General features: G+C 45.1%; 1 protein-coding gene and 1 long non-coding RNA gene across 2 annotated transcripts; both read left to right on the forward strand.

Moving 5' to 3' along the window:
- Positions 1-496: 496 nt before the first annotated feature.
- LOC146755813 (uncharacterized) lies at positions 497-2,934 on the forward strand. Its single transcript, XR_014937920.1, has 3 exons — positions 497-570; positions 1,671-1,777; positions 2,857-2,934. It is a non-coding gene; the product is annotated as an uncharacterized LOC146755813 (long non-coding RNA).
- Positions 2,935-4,593: 1,659 nt separating this feature from the next.
- LOC146755814 (rho GTPase-activating protein 32-like) lies at positions 4,594-6,438 on the forward strand. Its single transcript, XM_085525250.1, has 3 exons — positions 4,594-4,833; positions 5,153-5,505; positions 6,433-6,438. The coding sequence occupies exons 1-3, from the start codon at positions 4,668-4,670 to the stop codon at positions 6,436-6,438; spliced, it is 525 nt and encodes a 174-aa protein (XP_085381376.1). The 5' UTR covers positions 4,594-4,667.
- Positions 6,439-18,426: the final 11,988 nt, after the last annotated feature.

Raw genomic sequence — 18,426 nt, forward strand, 5'->3', positions numbered from 1 at the left:
ATTCCCTTGGTTTAATTAATTTAATTACCTGGATTATAATTAAATAACACTGTTCAGCGTTCAATCAAGATTATATTTTTCCAAAGTACTGCAGTCGTGCATCTGTAGCAGCTTTCCTAAAATATATCGAGTTTATTCAAAATTCCAGTGATGCTCCTAAAGCACTTGAAGTGCATTTGAGGTGGCGAGTGACAAAACAGCTCTGAGAGAATCATCATCAAATCAGAACATTGGAACGGTAACTAATAGCAGAGATTCTGATAAGAATATTTAAATTTTCAAATTACCTTTTTCTAAAGTTGTATTTCACCAAGTTTCATCAATATGCACACTGAAGAGCTGACTTGCTATGTTTCTTTTTATAAAAAATCATGTGTTACAATTGAGAAAAGAAGGTATAGCATGTAACATCCTCCAAGTAAAGTGCAAAAAACATTTCTTCACAGTTCCAATTAATGTCTTATGTTTTGTTCAGACTCACTAAATGATGTATTTCAGGGTACATCACATGGGAATATAAGAAGACTATTCAGAACAGGAGCTGCAGAGCAAGATGAACAGCATGTGAAGGTAAGGCCGGGAACCAAGGACACAGCTTTTGTGTCACTCAGCCACCTGTGGCAGAGGTCAGGATTTCAGCAGGGATTTCTGCAGACGTTCCTTGAACACCCCCAGGGTGGGTGACTCCACCACCTCCCTGGGCAGTCCATTCCAGTGCCTGGCCACCCTTTCTGAGAAGTAATATTTCCTAATGTCCAGCCTGAACCTCTCCTGCCGCAGCTTGAAAACATTCCCTCTAGTTCTATCAGTAATGACACGAGAGAAGAGGCCAAGCACCAGCTCACTGCAACCTCCCTTCAGGAAGTTATAGAGAGCAATGAGGTTTCCCCTGAGCCACCTCTTCTCCAGGCTGGACATTCCCATCTCCTGCAGCCACTCCTCATATGGCCCCATTGTGCTTCAGACCCCTCACCAGCTTTGTTGCCCTTCTTTGAACACGTTCCAATGCCTCAGTGTCTTTTTCTCAGTGAGGGGCCACAAACTGGACGCAGAATTCGAGTTGTGGCCTCACCAGTGCTGAGTACAGAGGGACAGTCACCTCTCTGCTCCTGCTGGCATCACTGTTTCTGATGCAAAATGTATGTAAGTGTCACATGTGTGACATCCTTCTTGATGGAGTTCTGTGACTGGAGTTCAATGGATTTGAGAGCTGACTTGAAGCCTGTGGGCATCACCCAGGAGTTGGGGTGAGAGGATGAGGCGTAGGAACAGGAACCTCTTTGGTCGTTATTAACTCCCAGCATTTTGGTCAGGAATCTCTGTGTGTTTCTTTATCATGTAAAGAACAGAGTCATTGTGCAGCTTGTGAATGAATTGATTCACGCCTGCTGATTGGTGCTGTTCTCTACAGGGAGCTGCAATGGAAATGGACACTTGTGGTCCACTGTCCAGCCCCCTCCCGTGTTGGATTTTCTGGGCTTTGAGACACGTCTTCCAGATGCACTTTGTGTTATTTCTGATGTGTTGACCTGTTGAGCTCCAGCCCCAAAGGAGGATTCAAGTACTACCATTGGGAATGTAGTATTTCTTGCTAAACAGAATTCATGTGCACCCTTGTCTTTCGTCTGCACAAAGGATCTTGTAATCATCTCTGTCTGTGTTTCTTTTAGACCCAGAGAAGGAGCAGAGAGGAACACAGACTTGGGTGAATCTTCATTCAGGAGCAGGGACACGTCATGCTCATCTGAGGTGTCTGGCTGACAGCAAGAGCAGAGAGGTAAGTTTCATAGGGTCGCGTGCCCATTTTATTTTATTTTTCATTCATGATGCATAGAGGCGTTCCCCAGACAAAGTGAGCATTTCTCAACTGGACTTTCTAGAAATGAGCTAGGCAGTGAAAATGGGTTTGAAGCATTCCTAAGAGCCCCGCAAGAGAATGCTGAGAGTTAATCTGGCACCCTCCTTTGGAAACGTCCGTTGTCTGTCAGCTCTTCAGCTGTGCCCTAACACCTCCCATTGCGCTGCCACACCAGGATAGAATTCCAAGCCCACACTAAGTCCTGGAATGTTGTGGTGCCGTGTTGGAATCAGATGTGACCACGTGGTCTTGGCTCCCCGCCTTGTGGGGGGTCATGGTGGACCAGGCTGTTGGCCGTTGGTGATGTCATAAGCGGCTGGAATGAGGGGAGGAGCGGTGCGTTCTGTGTTCCTTTGTGGGTGAGCTAGTGGTCGGAGTGGTTGGTTGTCTTGTTGGTCTTGTGCCTTTTGTGCCGTTAGTTAGTTAGTTTTGTTAGTTAGTTAGTTTTGTTAGTTAGTTAGTGTTGTTAGTTAGTGTTGTTAGTTAGTTACTGTTGTTAGTTAGTTACTGTTGTTAGTTAGTGCCGTTAGTTAGTTAGTGCCTTTAGTTAGTTAGTGCCGTTAGTTAGTTAGTGGCTTTAGTTAGTATCTTTAGTGCTTTTTCTTCTCACCGTCGTGTGCAGCAGCTTGTAGGTAAGCTGAGCTGACGTGCGATGGATGGGTGGGCAGTGAGGTGTTGAGAACTGCTGGCTGTTTGAGCTCACAGCACCGTATTGCTTACTCTTGACCATCAGACGTAATTTTCCCCGGTACACATGTTCCAAAGGGGGTATCAGTAAAGTTGGCACCTGTCCCGTGCTTCTTCCATTGTCTTTGCTCAGTAGTGGAAGCATTGTAAAGTTGCTGGGCGGACAGGCATCACGTAGCCTGAGACTCAGCATGTCTTGCAGCAAGTGGGTGGGACAGTTGTGCTGTGTGTGTTATTCCATGACTGTCTTAGCCCTGCTCACTGACCTGCTCTTTCTCTCTCCTCTCCTCACCCTCCGCCCACTGCCTCAGTGCAGCTTTTGCTCTCATTTCATCCGAGCAAAGCGACAAGGAACTGCTGCAGATAGCTTGAGGTGATCTCACTGCCAGGTACGTGCCATGTTTTGTCCCCCGCATGGTTTTGCCGCAGGGTATGCGCGGGTAGCTCTGAAGAAGTCTGTCCATACTGTGCTGTGTGAATAGAGAAAACAGAAGTGTGTTTCTGCTCTGTTCCAGCTGTTCACACTTGCTGTGATGGGTGCTGCGTGCAGTGGGATCAGCCGTGAGCCTGAGTTGGCGGCGACGGAGGTACAGTATGAAGCTCTGGCCAGTCTTTTTTCCCTGTGTTGAGCCATTAGAAGGAGCTGCAGGTGTACTCTCCTGCAGGAAAGAATGGGCCAAAAAGGGCCTGGCCACCTGTCTGTGCCAGTGCCATTGCTGATTAGTCTGGGTAGAGAGAGATGCATCTTTGCATGGCCTGGCAATGCACGCCAGAAAGGGAAATAACTGTGATGAGACGTGCAGCTCCTTCTGAAGTGCTCCTGATAAGGACGGAGTGCATTTGCTGCAGCTTTCTTTGCAGATGTGCTCCTCACCTTGAAATCCTCCTGGTTTGTCCTCATCTCCTGACCACGGCCTGTGCTCTGTTTTGCAGGCTGATAACATGCGGGAGCCGCAGCTGGTGCGTGCTATGTCATCTTTAAACGTACCAGCGATTGCGGCAGCCCATGTTATTAGGAGCCACGTTGCCCAGGGGCCGGATGAGCTCTCTCTGGAGGTAAGCAGTTCCAGGCGTTCCTTGTTGTTGTGCACAGAATTAGTATAGAGTGTGAACGCCTTGGGAATACTCTCATATTTTGTGTCGTAGAAGAAGGCTTTTGTTTTAGCTGTGCTGAAGCTGGGATTGATGTTTCAATCTTTTGCAGGTTGGAGACATCGTGTGCATTGTTGATATGCCACCAAAGGAGATGAGCCCCTTTTGGAGAGGCAAGCGTGGCTTTAAGGTAGGAACACATTTTTGACTAGAGAGCACAGCTTCAGTAGAGTCGGGAATCTCCGGTTGGAGCTGCTCTGCCTGCACAGGATGGCTGCTGGATGCAAACAGTTGCCCTGTGTCGGTGTCAGAGGACCTTCCCTTTGGCTCTGGGCTTGGGCTAATGCCCACCTGTCTTTTTGTTCTTATTACAGGTTGGTTTTTTCCCTGGTGAGTGCGTGGAACTCATCAGGGGAAAACTGCCCGAGTCCATCCTACATTCATTGCCAAAGCCAGGTGCGTATTTTACATTTGACAATGCGGGTTAGTAAAATGGGGTCTGAACGTGGCTTTCAGGGGGTTCATTAATGCCCGAGTTGAGCAAGCTTAGAAAGAGAACTGCATTAAGCTCCTTGGGCACCTCCAGGGATGGGGAAAATCCGTTCTTGTGTGTCCTTGTTGGGAACATGCTTTCTGTTGTTACGTGTTCTGTTGAATGTGTTGCACTCGGCCTCGTCCAACCGAGCCAGGGCTGAAATGAACTTGTTTTTTTGTTTTGTTGCGCAGAGCCAAAGAAACGGGGCAAGTTCATCTCCTGCCTTCGTTCCCTGTTGAAGGCCTGCCCCAGGAGAGCGAAGCAGCCTGAGCCTCCAACATTCTCGGGATCCATGACCCTGCTTGACATCGTTGAGAGGTATTTAGCCAACAGGACTTGAGGGCTGAGCTGTAGGAATGGAAGCATCCTCTGCTGTTTGAAACAGAGCGCTTTTCTAAGCTGTGTTTCAGCAGAAACCAGGCATTGCCCGGAACAGGCAACTATTGGCAAGGGTTCGGTGCAGCTCTTCCCTCACCCTGCACCACGACTGACAGCATGCTCTGTTTTCTCTGCAGAATGAGTTCTCCCAGTAAGAGGGCAGAGTCAGCAGCTTGCAGTTGGCGTTCCTGCTTCTGCCTGGGCAAACCATCCCCTGTGGCCAAACGCCAACTGCAGAGCAGTGCCAGGGAGCCCTCTGAAGCTGAAGTCGTGGTCCTGGCAGGTAAGCATGCAAATCCAGCTTTCAAATCACTGCTTGTCAGCAACACAGGTAGAATTCATGCTTTCAGTGGGCTTGTACATCCTTCTGGCATTCAAGCCTGTGCCTGACATCTTCAGTTGACCCCTGTCTTTCCCAAATGAGTCTCTTGTCAACACAAGAGCTGGACCTGCACGAGGATCACTTTCAAGACAGTGACACTGTTGCTAGAAGCCTATTTGCTTCTGCCCACCATCACTGCATAGCCAAATGTCAAGAACCTGTTTCATGATTCATCTTGTGAAACTTTGACACTAACTGCTGTGCGTCTACTCCTTCCTAGGTGACCCGAGCCCTTGTATATCTCCAAGACGCCAGGCATGTTACGATGCAGCATCCTGTGATTCCATCAATGAAGAACTGTTACTAAGCACAGGATGCTGCAGTTCAGATGAAAGCCTTCCGTATAACATCAGTTATAAAGGGAAGAATGCCATCATCGTTGAAGCTCTCGTTCATCCCATACCTGTTGAAGCTGCTGACCTGAGCCTGCCAGACTCCTCAGGCACCAGCCTGAACCGAGTGCCTTTCGAGGACAGCCCAGCCCAAGCACAGCACGAGTGCCCCGACAGCAGCACAACCATGCAGGCTCAGGTCAGCATTACAGAGGAGAAGCCAAACATCTTGGAGGGGGAGGTAGAATCAGGCCAAGAGTCCCAGGCTCCGGGCAACAGCACGACTTCTGAGACACTCTCGTCAGACAACAGAGAATGAGTCCCATCTTTCCTCCAGACCTCACACCCCCTCCTTTTTCCTGTTGAATAAAGGCACGCTCGTGCTCAATCAACGCCTTGACTGAATTCTGAGTTTTCATTCGCAGAGACTGGGATGAGTACAAGAAACAGCAAGACAGCTCAGCTTGCAACGCTCTGGCTGTGGGGTGCGTGCAGGGACACTGTAACCATACAGGGAAAGGCTTCCACTGCTTCCTCAAGCTGTAGTCCAGCCCTGCTACTGCTCTGTGGCACAAAGCCCTGAGGGATGTTCCATATTGTTAACCTAAGTGAAGCCAGCTTCATGCACTGTGTTTTGTTGTTGCTGGGTGAGAGGGGGATGCACGTTGGTGAGAAGATGAGCATTGCTGGATCTGCCACGAGTGTCCCTTCTGCCTCTAAGAATATGTCCTAAGTAGGATGTGAACACTGCTGGCACTTCCTCATTGCACGTGCTTGGAGGATCTTCAGTTCTTGCACATTCAGGATGTCTGTCAGTGACTACGAGGAAATTCTCAAGTGCTAGGAATTCCATGAAACAGTTGGAACGGGTAAGTGTCATCTTTGTACAGAAACAGCACGCCTAACAGTCTGTCTCACCACTCTAGAATTAATCTGAGAATAGATTAACAGCTCTTGTCAGTTCTCTAAGTCAGGTTTCATTTGTATAAATTTGAAATTCGTTTTTTAAACCAGTTGGAAATTGTAATGTTATATTAGAGAAGAATTCACACTCAACTTTAAGCATCTGTGTTTTGATTTGTAGGTGGTTTTGCCAAGGTAAAACTCGGGCGGCATCTTCTTACTGGTGAAAAAGTTGCACTAAAAATCATGGAGAAAGTTACTGTAGGGGTAAGCCAAAAGGCATTTAAATATGAGAATATCTTCTGTTGGAGTTGTGGAGTTCTCAAGAACACGGGGGCAGGTGGGATGGTACATACGAATGCAGCCTACTGGTCCCATTGCCTTTTGAAAGATGCTGTAGAGCTGGAAAAAGTTTAACAGAGCACCACAAATCTTGTTGCTGGTTGTTCAGAGGGCAGAATTCTCTGGCTTTAAAATGGAGGAAGTTATTACATCATTACATTACATTACATTATTGTTACATTATTACAGCAACTTTACCAAAATGCCAATGAAAATGCTGAATGTTTTACTTTTCATTTTTCACAGCTCTGTTTCAGAATTTCTATGGGAGTGATGTCAGTCATTGCTGAGTTGATGTTGAATTGTGTACTGTCCCATATGTGCTTGTTCTGTTCCACAGCAGTCAGATGTGGTACCTGGTATGTCACAGTAGTTAGCGATTTCATCGCTTGCTTTTATGGTCTCTTAAGGATGACTTGCCTCATGCTAAAACAGAAATTGATGCCATGAAGAACTGAAGTCATCAACATGTTTGCCCATTGGATCACGTAAGAGAGACATCAAAGAAATATTTATAGTCATAGAGGTACGAAATAGTTTCTGCTTTCTGTGCTGTCTTTCTTACTTATCTTTCTCTGATACTCTCTAAATGCATTTTCAGATAACCTTATCTTACAGGGAAGCTGTTTGATTGCATTGTTTCTAAGGACCGCCTTTTGGAAGAGGAAGCTCCAGTCTTTTTTTGACAGACTGTTTCAGCAATTGCTTCTGTTCACAGTCAGGGTTATGCCCAGAGACCTCAAACCAGTGAGCCTGAACTGCAGTCAGTCTTCCATAAATAATAATGAATGTGTTTTTATTTTTCTGTTGGCAGAGAGAGTTACAGTACTCCACTCCATTCCAGTGGATTGCAGGAGAGAACTGAAGGGGGGAGAAGTAACACAAAGTAGAACTCATGGGTTGAGATAGAATTATGTACTGAGATAGAGAAAAGGATAATAGTTATGATGAATGCAAAAGCAATTGCTCACCACCTACCAATCAGTGTCCAGTTAGCCTCCTCGTAGTGGAAGAGATTTACATGAAGTTATACCCCCTTCAAAACTCCTTCCACAATATGTCATATAGTATGGAATATCCTTTGGCCAGTTTAAGTCAGCTGTCCTAGTTCTGTTCCTTCTCACTTCCTTGGGCTCTCAGCTGAGATTGACTGTGGCTCTGTACAACGCTGCCTGGCAGCAACTGTAAGCATCACTGCGCTATCTCCATTGTTTCTCTAGAATGAAAACGTAGTATTATATCAGACACTGAAGAAGATAATTCAGTCCCAGCTGAAACTCAGATAATAACTTGTGCTTAGGATTCTTTCCCTACAGGAAATGTTAGATATTTATTGCTATGTGGTACTGTGTTCTGTAGCTGAGCTGGATTTTGTTATCCTTGAAGAAGTATCTTCCTCTGAAAGGGGAGTAAAACATGATGCTCCTAATGAGCGGAGCAGAGACACAGATCTGATCTGAGTGTTGGTTTCACATTTTTGTGATGCTCTTTGCTGCAGTTTGTATCTCGAGAGAAGCCCTTGTGGTGTCAGTCTGTTGTGTAACCTGCTCTAGTTTTGTGCCTCAAGGAAGAGTGATCCTTTAAACAAATGGTGGCTGTACAGAGGGTATGGGGTGAGATGCATTCCTCTGGCCCCATCCAATGGATTTTCTGTCACAAAGATCATTCTCCCCAGCTTCTCTTCTCTGAGTGGGAGCTTCAGCCCCCTGAACAGGCTGGAGGTCATCCATAGAACTTGCTTCAGAGTTTGTTTCAGGTTGTTATCCTTCCTGGCCAAAAACCAGATACAGTATTGTAGATGTGGTGCAATGAGTGTTGAAGCAGGAATGACTTGTCCTGGTCTGGTTGTGCTGCTTTTTAATGCAGCTGATGATCTTGTTGTACTTCTTTTCTGTCAGAGCACACTGCTGGCTTGCATTCAGCCTGTGGTCTCTCACCACTTGTCCTCCTAGTCCCCAGGTCCTTTCCAACAGATACAAGCTAGTATTTCCCACCTGGGATATTGGAAGATGGGAACTTGCCAGCAGTCAGTGAAGATCTCTGAGACAGCGAGAGCGAGCGAGCTTTGAGTAGACTGGGAACCACTGTCCACAGCAGGAAAGAAGAGAAGAGAAAAGATATTTCCTTGGGCATTTGGGTGGAAATCATTCCTGACTGCTTTCTCATCCACCGGGAAAATCTGCTGATTGACAATTTGAAGCTGATAGACTTTGGACTCTGTGCAAAGCCAGAGGTAAGAGGATGTGTTAAATCAAATACAATGTGCCCCCAAGTAATGCATGTTTGACCACCGTATGCAACAGGGGCTTGTCCAAACAAACTCCTTAAAATCAAGCTGTTTCTGTGGCTGACATGTCATTGCATCTTGTTTGGATTGGCCTGAACTGTATGAGAGTGGTTAACAGATTGCTCAGAAGCACAGGTAGATAATTTTCTCTAGCTAGACTCCCTGTTTTCATAGTCTAAGCTGTAGATAATCTTGTAGGTATATCACCTGTCTTATGCAAGGGTCTGTAATAGGAGCATGGGGTTGGTGTGCCTAAGGAACCCTCTAAGGAACTGCATGTAGGATGAGATTGTGGATAGAATAAAATGACTTTTGCAGGTGACGTACAAATGCTGTGATTGCATATGCTTGAACTGAATTGTTTCTTGATCTTCAAACTGATTTCCAGAAGCCTTTATTAACATGTAAGATGGGTGCTGGTAAGAAAGAATGGGAAGACTGCCTTACTGATTCCAAGAGAATTACTTATTCTCAAATGATTTTTCCTGGCCAAAGTTAGAGCCTCTCACAGGTAATCGAGACCAACAGGCTGTTGTTGCACAATCAACAGGCACAATCTAGATGATCAGCTGAGGAAAATAAAGCATCATGCCAAGGGTACTAGATAAGTGAGCAGCTTGAGATCTGCACATTTATGTGATACTCATGGTCTTAGACAATATTTGTTTAGTGAGGTCACATTGAATGAAAACAAAATCTAAGATTAATGAAAATATACAAAGGAGAAGAAGCCTCTGAGGCTTCTGAAGTGTTATGACCAGAAGACATAAACTCTGTTTTTGAAAGAGCAATTTGCTCTGTTAATTATCCATCATTTTTGTGCAGTCTGTTTTGTCAGACTTGTCTTTAGCTTCCAAGTTGTATGTGAAGACTTGTTTGCACTGTAATGCACAATGTACGAAAAATTGAGAGATGAAAATGTGAAGAGTTTTTCTATCTTTGATTTCATGTCTGGAATTTTGGAACCCACTACTTGCAGTTGTTAATCTGTCCAAACTGGTCTGGTTTGCAATGCCCTCATACTTCTTGAAAAGCTCTGCTGTTAAAGGCAGAACAATTCTTACAAGTGCCATGGCCCCACTGTTGTTCTAATTCTTGTTTCTTTGTTTTCCACACGCTGCTTTTCAAGCCTCCTTTTTCTTTACAGTCCAAGTGAGAATTGCACTGTGAGGTGTCTGAACCTTGTTGTGCCTCTACATAAAGAGAACAGCAGCAAAGCCTGACAGGTGACTGTGCTGACAGCTCTCGTAGCCAGTAACATGTAACTGTGCTAAATCCCTTGTGATGGCTTTGATTTAATTTTTGCCAGTGAAATCCTTGTAAAAGGAACTGCAGCAGTGTGATGAGCTAAGGTGAAGATGCTGGTTTTAGTAGTGCTCAAAGCTGAGTGGAAGGGCAATTGAATGAGGGTTATATGCTTTCTGTGGACAATAAGGTTGTGGTGCTGTTGGGGTGGGTCCAGAGGAGGGGCCACTGTGATGATCAGAGGGTTGGAGCAGCTCTCCTATGAGGAAAGGCTGGATTGTGGCTCTGGGCAGCCTGGTCTGGTGGTTGGCGACCCTGCACATAGCAGGGGGTTGGAACTGGATGATCTTTGAGATCCTTTTCAACCCAGGCCATTCTATGGCTGTACAGTTCCATACTGGAACAAATATAAAATGCTAACTATGTAAAACATGGAGTCAAACCTGTGTGATTTGTCCACACCAGGAGGTGATTAGAAAACAATTTTTTAAGCTACAAAGCTGCTTGCATGAAAGGAAAAGAAAATAAAACTACAAGAAAAAGGGAAAACCTTTCTTCCTGAAAATAGGAAGAATAATGGACCTGACATGAAATTTGGGTGAAGCTGCCTGATTTTATGAAGCTATTCCCATTATTTTCTTGGTGCTGTGTTTCCCAAATGAGTGGTTTCTGGCTGTGCTGCAGCACCAGTCTGCATGTGAACATCAACTCTATTCACCATCTGGGAAGATTAGGACTTCCCTTCTCCCACCAGCACCACTGAATTACAGTTACTCAGTGGTTAAACAAAGGAATCCTTAAAGAAGGGTTTACAGCTGTCGTGTTATCTGAAGTGCTTGGGGCATTCTGATGCTATTAAGCTCTATGTATTAACAAGTTCAAAAAGAAAAGGTAGGCATCTGATTGTTGTGCCAGTTTCTAAGTGATTTGGAAAGCTGTACCACCCAACCACTCCTTCTGTTGATGGAGGTGACAAAGCTCAGTTTAATTTCTGACTGCTGTTTAAATCCTGAAGCTGGAGCTGGTTCCTGGAGCAGAAAAAGCTCGGAAGCTGTCCCTCCTACAAGCAGGCACCTCTGAGCAAAATATGACATCTCGATTTCTGATGGTAAGGTCAGGAGATCTGATTCCAGCGTCTAGCTTTCAGCTTCATGCTATGTTAGTGGGACCTTTGGCATCTAGCACTGACCAACAGCAACTGACAGGCTGGTAACAGTGCACCCCAAAACAGTTATGTGTCTATTTATGTTATGAGGGAAAATTGCATTGCATTGAGATTTCCTATTTTTACACTTTGCAGATCTAACTCGATGTTGGAAGAATCCTGTACGCCATGTTCACACCATTTTCCATGAGCTGGATGAGTCTGTTGTTGGCATTTTAATACCATTGACCAGGCAGGCAATATGTATGGAGTATTTGGCTCTCTCTACAGTCATGAATGTTTGAGTATCTTCAACATGTGGCTCATTGCTTCCATCTCAGGCTGCCCAGAGAAGCTGTGGATGCCTGTCCTTGGTGTTGAAGGCGAGGTTGGATGGGTGATGGGCAGCCTGAGCTGGTTAGTGGGCAGCCAGCCCATGGCAGGGTGTTTAGAACTGGATGATCTTGAAGGTTTCTTCCAACCCAAGCCCTCCCGTGATCCTATGATTCTGTGATTTCACTCAGGTTTATTAAGATGAGTTCTCCTAAATGCGCTGTTCTCCATATGATTATAATTGGAGTCTAGATGGATGACTTAAACCAGACACCAAACTTTCTGATGGCCAAAATGAAATGAAATCAATCCTTTACTGTGTCAGTAGTCTGTAACTAGAGCCCATCATGTAATTCCCAGCCTCCTGCCTGTATCAGTGGCTGCACACAGTGAAAAAGTCTGATGGGATTTTAACCTCTAAAATGTTCCAAAGCAACCAGAGGGTGAATATATTCACTATGCAAATACCTGCAGGAATAAGCTTGTCATGTATGTCCTCAGGTAGCACAGTAGTTAATGGTGGGACTCAGTAGGTCATGCTGAAAGTTGAGTCTGCTGATCTTGAAGGTCTTTTCCAGCCTACATGACCTTATGCTAATATTTCTGTATTTATTTCTGTTCAGCTCCCAGAAAACCTCCCACCCAGCCCCCAGCTGACCCCGTGGTGAAAAATAAAACAGAAACCTCAGTGACGCTGGCATGGTCCCCTCCGAAGATGCACCGCCCCATTCCAGTCGATGGCTACATTGTGGAAGGCAATAAACTAACTGGCTTCACCTGGGTGAGGTGCCACGAGTCTCATGTCCCCGTCCCAGAGTTCACGGTGAGCAATCTGTCTGAAGAGGCTGATGATCAGTTCCGAGTGTCTGCAGTCAATGCGCATGGACAGAGCCCGTCTCTGGAATTCCCAGGGAGCGTGCACCTTGGTAAGCACAAAAACCCCAATGGAAATGGGTCAGTGTGAGCTGAGCAGCTGTGTTGGTTCCCTAAAGATGTTTCATTTGACTTTAAGGATAGTAGTGCATTAACACACCAAAGGCTTTCCTTTATTACTAGTTCTCCTGTCAACCTCCAGCTACCACTAAAGTGATACAAGTTCTGTTTCTGTGAGAGAGACATGAATATACTTATCTTTTGATATCTCACATGTGCAAGAGGCAGAACTTTCTGTAACAGATCTTAAGCATAGAAGTGCTTCTTCCAGCACTCATGCAAAGGGAGAAGTAGAAATGTACCTATGATTTAATCTTCCATCTCTAAATGAGATCCCAGACTTGCATCTAAAGAGCATTAAGACATCCATGTTGTTCTTCCTCAGAACCAGTCCTGGCTGTGAAATCCCCCCTAACAGCTGGTGAAGCTGTACCTGGAGGGGATTCCATGTTTACTACTGATCTTACAACAATGTGTTGCAGCACTTGGTACCTCAGTGGTAAAGTCTTACAGGAAAGCGAGACCTGCATCATCAAGAGAACCCAAACTACTCACAGCCTAATCATAAAGAACATCACCAAGAATGATGGTGGAGCAGAAGTGAAATTTGTTGCCGAAAATGTTGATGTCACCACCAAGATGAGAGTGAGAGGTATTTGCTTTGATCCTTCTCCTTTCCTCTTACAGTCAAGGCATAGTTGCTGTGATCTGATGATTAGAACTGGGGCTGCAGGCATTCACTGCCTGTACCAAATACCTGAAATTGCATCCCATGGACTGATGTGAGTCCTGGTAATGACCTAAACATGATAGCACTGAGTGTAGGGTAAGCCAGTCTACCCAGCTGCTTGGTATCTGAACCAGATTGCTTCATGCCAGCTGATGAATGTCTGCAGTTCACAGCTATTGGCCAGTGCATTCAGTCACCAGGTTTACCACTGCATCACCATAGAGCAGTACTTTCAGCTCCAGGTTCAGACAGCCTTTCTGATTGCACTGGAATAATTTAGAAGTAGGGGAGCAATCATTCCAATAATATCTCTATCAATCAGCTTTGCATGACAAAATAGAACAAATAAACATTCATGATGGGAGGACCTGTTTGTCATTGGGTGGAAACCTCTGCAGAAGCATGTTTAGAGCATTCTTAATCAGTAGAAGGAGATGTTTGGTTGATTTTTACTTAGTAAATCCGGCAAGAACACCAAATGAAATATCTTGAATTGCTCAGCAGTGACACAATGATGAGTGCAGGAACAGAAGGTGATACTTTTTCAGAGATGTTGCAGCAAACATTGACCACGTTAGCCTGATATAAATTGAACTAACGAGGCCTTTGCTCCTGACAGGTGCTGCAGTGAGATTTACCAAGAAGAGCAAAGATGTAGAAAAGATCTCCGCTCGGCTGCGTGAGGAAGCCAAACTGCAGGCTGAGCTTTCAGACACAGGCGCTACTGTGGAGTGGATGAAGGATGGGAAGGAGCTCAAGGCCAGTGAAAAATATGAACTGCACATTGTGGGGAAGAAACACACCCTGAAAATTCACAACGTCTCAATGGATGATGCTGTAAGTTGTCAGTGCATCTGTGAGGGGGATAAAATGCATGAGTTTGCATGATGAGGCTCTTCATCATCTTCTGCTGGCTTGTCACCCTTGTTGATCCATGGAGAAACAAGAAAGGCCTAGAGTAGTGTATGCACTTTGGCATTGGAGAGCTTACTTAATTGCTTCTTCTCAAAGAACAAACTCCAGAGAGTCATGGAGACATCTCCAAACAGAATTGAATAATGGGACTAAATTGATGGAGAGCAGAACTTCCTGCCACGGCTTGTCAGCTAGTCTTAATTTTGCTTTTCTTCTCTCTGTCATGTTAGCATAATATTTCATACTGGCAGGTCTGCCCAAAGAATTAAATGAATTAGCTGATGGACGTTTCCATGTGCTTTGCACTGTAATGTGACTATCAAATGAGTAATCAATGCTGTTATTTTAAAATCTGTGTTGGCAAGCTGTAAGACAAACAGCTGCTGTTGGTAGCTTGGTTACTGCAGAATCAGCTTTTGTGTATCTCATAGATAGGGAAGATACCCTTAAGGGTCAGCTAGTTGGACTCCCTTGCAATGAACAGGGGCACCGCAGCTCCATCAGGTGCTCTGAGCCCTGTCCATCCTGACTTTGAACATCCTCAGGCTCACAAATCTTATACCTATGCCACACACTCGCAGTATTTCACCATTCAGCATCACCACTTGTATCTTCTCTTGCTGTAAATCAGAGCTAGCTGGTAAATCATCTGCTGTGCGGGTCAGCTGTGTCTCTCCCATGGGCATCACGTGGCTGCTGGGAGGCTCTGAAGAGCTGCAGCCAGAGGTGTGTCACCCGCTGGGCCTCGTGCCCAAAGGAGCCCACAGGAAAGTGTTGTTGCAGTTTGTCATGCACTGCACTGCCATGAGACTTGACGTGCCAGACATCCTCTGACACGTGACCTCCTGCATCCAGGCAGGACATCTGAGACGTCTCCTTCAGCCTGACGTGGCTGCAGTTTCACACTGGTTTTACTAAGGAAGGAGAAGGCACGTGGATGAAACTCTTTTCCTGCTCTTCCTGGCATTAGCTCATAGTACAAGTAAAGCACTGTCAGGTCAAGCCTGGAGGAGTAATGCTTGTCACTGACCTGTTCCTGTTCAGGGTGGAGCTGGAGGGTAAAATAACACAAGAAATTGTCATTGAAATTCAATATCTGTGAAATTCAGCTGGCTGCATTCACAGAACCTGGCGTTAAGATCTGGTTTCTGGTTTATTTCTTGAACCTCTTTTCCATAACCCAGTCCTCATTTATGAACTGAAGCTCTACTGAAAGCCTTTTGCTGTGTATGCTCATGCTGCAGTGCAGCGCTTGTGACCTTTAACAGCACATTCACATTCCTCTGATCACAGGCTCCTTAAGGTTGATTAAGACCCTCTAGTCCAATTGCTCACCCATCACCACCATTATGCTCACCATCAGCAGGCTAAAAACTCAGCAGAGATGATAGATCAAGCACAACACTGGATTTGGGGTGGCTAGAGATTCCTAAGATATTGAAGGATTGCTTGCAGGTGGTGTTGGCTCAGGTATTCACCCTGCATCCCACCTCCCGTTCTGTTTGGTTGAGAATCATGCATTCTGCAATTTCACTTTGTAATTCAAAGACCCTTTCTTTATCTGTTGAAAAACTGATCTAAAACAAGCCAAGAAGACTCCATTGGAACTGGTGGATGCAGAACAAAGGCATCCCCAAAGGACAAGTTGCACTGTTTGATGAACATTATTGGATGAGAGTTAAGCTAAGATTTAAAAAGTTCTGGGGCTGTCTCTGAGCATCAAATACAGAGGAAGCCTGCATGATTCCCTGAGAATGGATACCTCCTACTTTGGTGTTGGGTTAAGGGAACACTAGCAGTAACTCCTATCACAAAATGTCACATGGCTCAGACAAAAAAGCCATCAAGAGGGCTTAATTAATAGCACCAAATGGTCACAAGATGGTCTTAGGGCAGGGAAGTAATCTATCTATGTGATACTGATTGATGCTATTAGTTCTTAACAGCTTGACTCTAGAGGGGCTGTTCTTCTTTGGTCACCTAGTTTTAAAAGAATAGATGGCTCCTGTCTATTACAATTTTTAATGCATTATTTGTTCACTGATGCCATAAATGTGCCTGGCATAGCAATTGGCCTTGGTATATCCAGTGACTGAAAGCAACAGTTGTTGCTGTAAGAAATGCAATACTAAGCTTGGTCTGCCTGTAGCTGACAGCCATCAGCTTGCTCCTCAGGCAGGTTCTGTCTGGATGGAATGAAGGGCATGAAATACTGATGTGCTCATCAAACGCTGCTTGTTAGCTTAGAGACAAGGTGTTGAATAGGTTTGTTCATGCATTGAAAACACGTTACTTAGCTGCCTTCATTTTAGCTACAGAAGAACACGTGCAGAATACAGAATTGATTAAAAGAAATAAGAACTGTCTGCATAGAACTTACTCTTTCCTTACACAGGAGAATCAAGCACACGTTTGTATGTGAGTATCTCCAGAGGTGAAACTCAATCACCCAAATGTAATGAGCAGAGACATTACAATCAGTTCTAACTGTATCTTAATGCTGTGCTGAATAAGCCTGAGTCAGGATGTAAACCACTTTCTCTTTTTTTCTTCAGATGAAGCCATTAATGTTGTCAACAAGCCCAAAATGACTCCAGAAATATCAGTCAGTCCTTCTGAAGACCTGGAGCTGGTGTGTGAGGTGTCAGCTGCAAGCGGAGCTGTTGTATGGAAGAAAGATCAAACAGAGGTGAAGCAGGACCAGAAGACAACCATCATCTCCCAGGGGACGCACCGCAACCTCATGGTCAAAAATGTGACCCTGAAAGACCAATGGAGCTACAGCTGTGAAACAAAAGATGACAAAGCAACATTCCAAGTGAAAGTCAGAGGTCAGAAAATGCTTGGAATCCCAGAGATAAAGGAACACTTCATTTGGTGTGTCTTGCATTTGGAGGATCAACTGACAGCCTCTCTGGTGCAAAACATTTTGGCTATAGGACTTTCTCTGTCATCTAGTATCATAGCAACACTTTTCTACATGTGATTTACATCCAGGAATGAATTACTGCAACAAAGGGGAGTACAGCTGCGAGGCTGCTGGCTAGAAACTCACCTTCAAGATTCATGTAACTGGTAGGAAACACATTTTGGTTGATATTCTTTGATTATTCCCTAGTCTGGCTGTGGAAATGTCTGTGTGAACGTGTCCTCTTTATTCTGCCATGAAACTGTTTTGAGAAGGATGAAAAGAAATGCTTACAAACGTGCAGCTAAAATGATTATTTGTTTTTAACAATATTTCATCCAGCTCTTCCCCTACAATTACTTTTATCATCAGCTGTCCATGGATGTCCAACTGTGATTTGTACAATGTGCAACACTGCTCTACCAGTTGATATTTCAACAGTACTATTTACACAGACGTCCTTTTCTGCTCCAAATCCACACCAGCCATGGGAGAGGCTGTAGGTGAGCATCTTCCTCCATTAGCTTGATCTAAATCTGACAGCTTCATCCAATCCTGGGCTTCTCCAAGACCTTTGAAAATTCTGTTACTGTTGAGGAGACAGCAGGTTTCTGGGCTTAGGTTAGAATATGGTGCCCTGTTGATGGGTCCTGAGAGTGTCCAAGCCTTACATGGAGAAAACCATCACTGCTCTTAAGATGTTTTGCAAGCAGGTGAAACTTGATTGAAGTGTGGCAGTGATGCTTTCTGAGATCTCTGGCCCCTAGTTTTTCTAGGCTTTTTGTTTGCCTCTTAAGATACAGTGAGCTGCTCTTAATTGTGGCTGTGTCCTTTACCACGAGCATACCTCTGAGCACACAGTTATTTTGAGCTCCTCTTCTTCCAGTGGCTCGGATGAGCAATTCTGAGAGATATGCAGAATGGGGATGGCTGTGCTGCTGCTTCCTTTTCTGTCTTAGCTGTGGTTTTCCCTTGCAGGGCACAGTTCTCTGCCTGGGCCCAAGTCTGTGTGGGTCTCTTCATCCACAAAGCTGCTCACCGTGCAGGCGGCACAGGCTGAGAGGAGAGGCCAGAGCAGCTCTCCTGTTGCAACACGGAGCAGCAAGATACAAGTGGAGGAAGGGCCTGCAGCTGTACTGAGGAACTTCAACGCAATCATTGATTTTCCATCTGAAAGATAAAGAAAGAGGAATTCCCTTTCCAGCCCCTACCATCATTGTTCGGATGATTTTTATTGGTTTATTTTTTGTCCATTATATCTTTGAGGATTCAACTAACACACAGTTGCCCTATGGCCTCAGTGGAGCCACACAAGGTGCCTTTCCTTCCTGGTTGGGCAGGCAGTCACAAGATGCAGAAAGCCACGCTGGCGTCTATCCTGTTCTGTGCTGGCTGTACATGGAAATCTTGGGGTTTTCCAGA

This window comes from Coturnix japonica, chromosome 30 (genome assembly GCF_054131305.1).
Source record: "Coturnix japonica strain WE chromosome 30, WE-NBRP24, whole genome shotgun sequence".
NCBI lineage: Eukaryota > Metazoa > Chordata > Aves > Galliformes > Phasianidae > Coturnix > Coturnix japonica.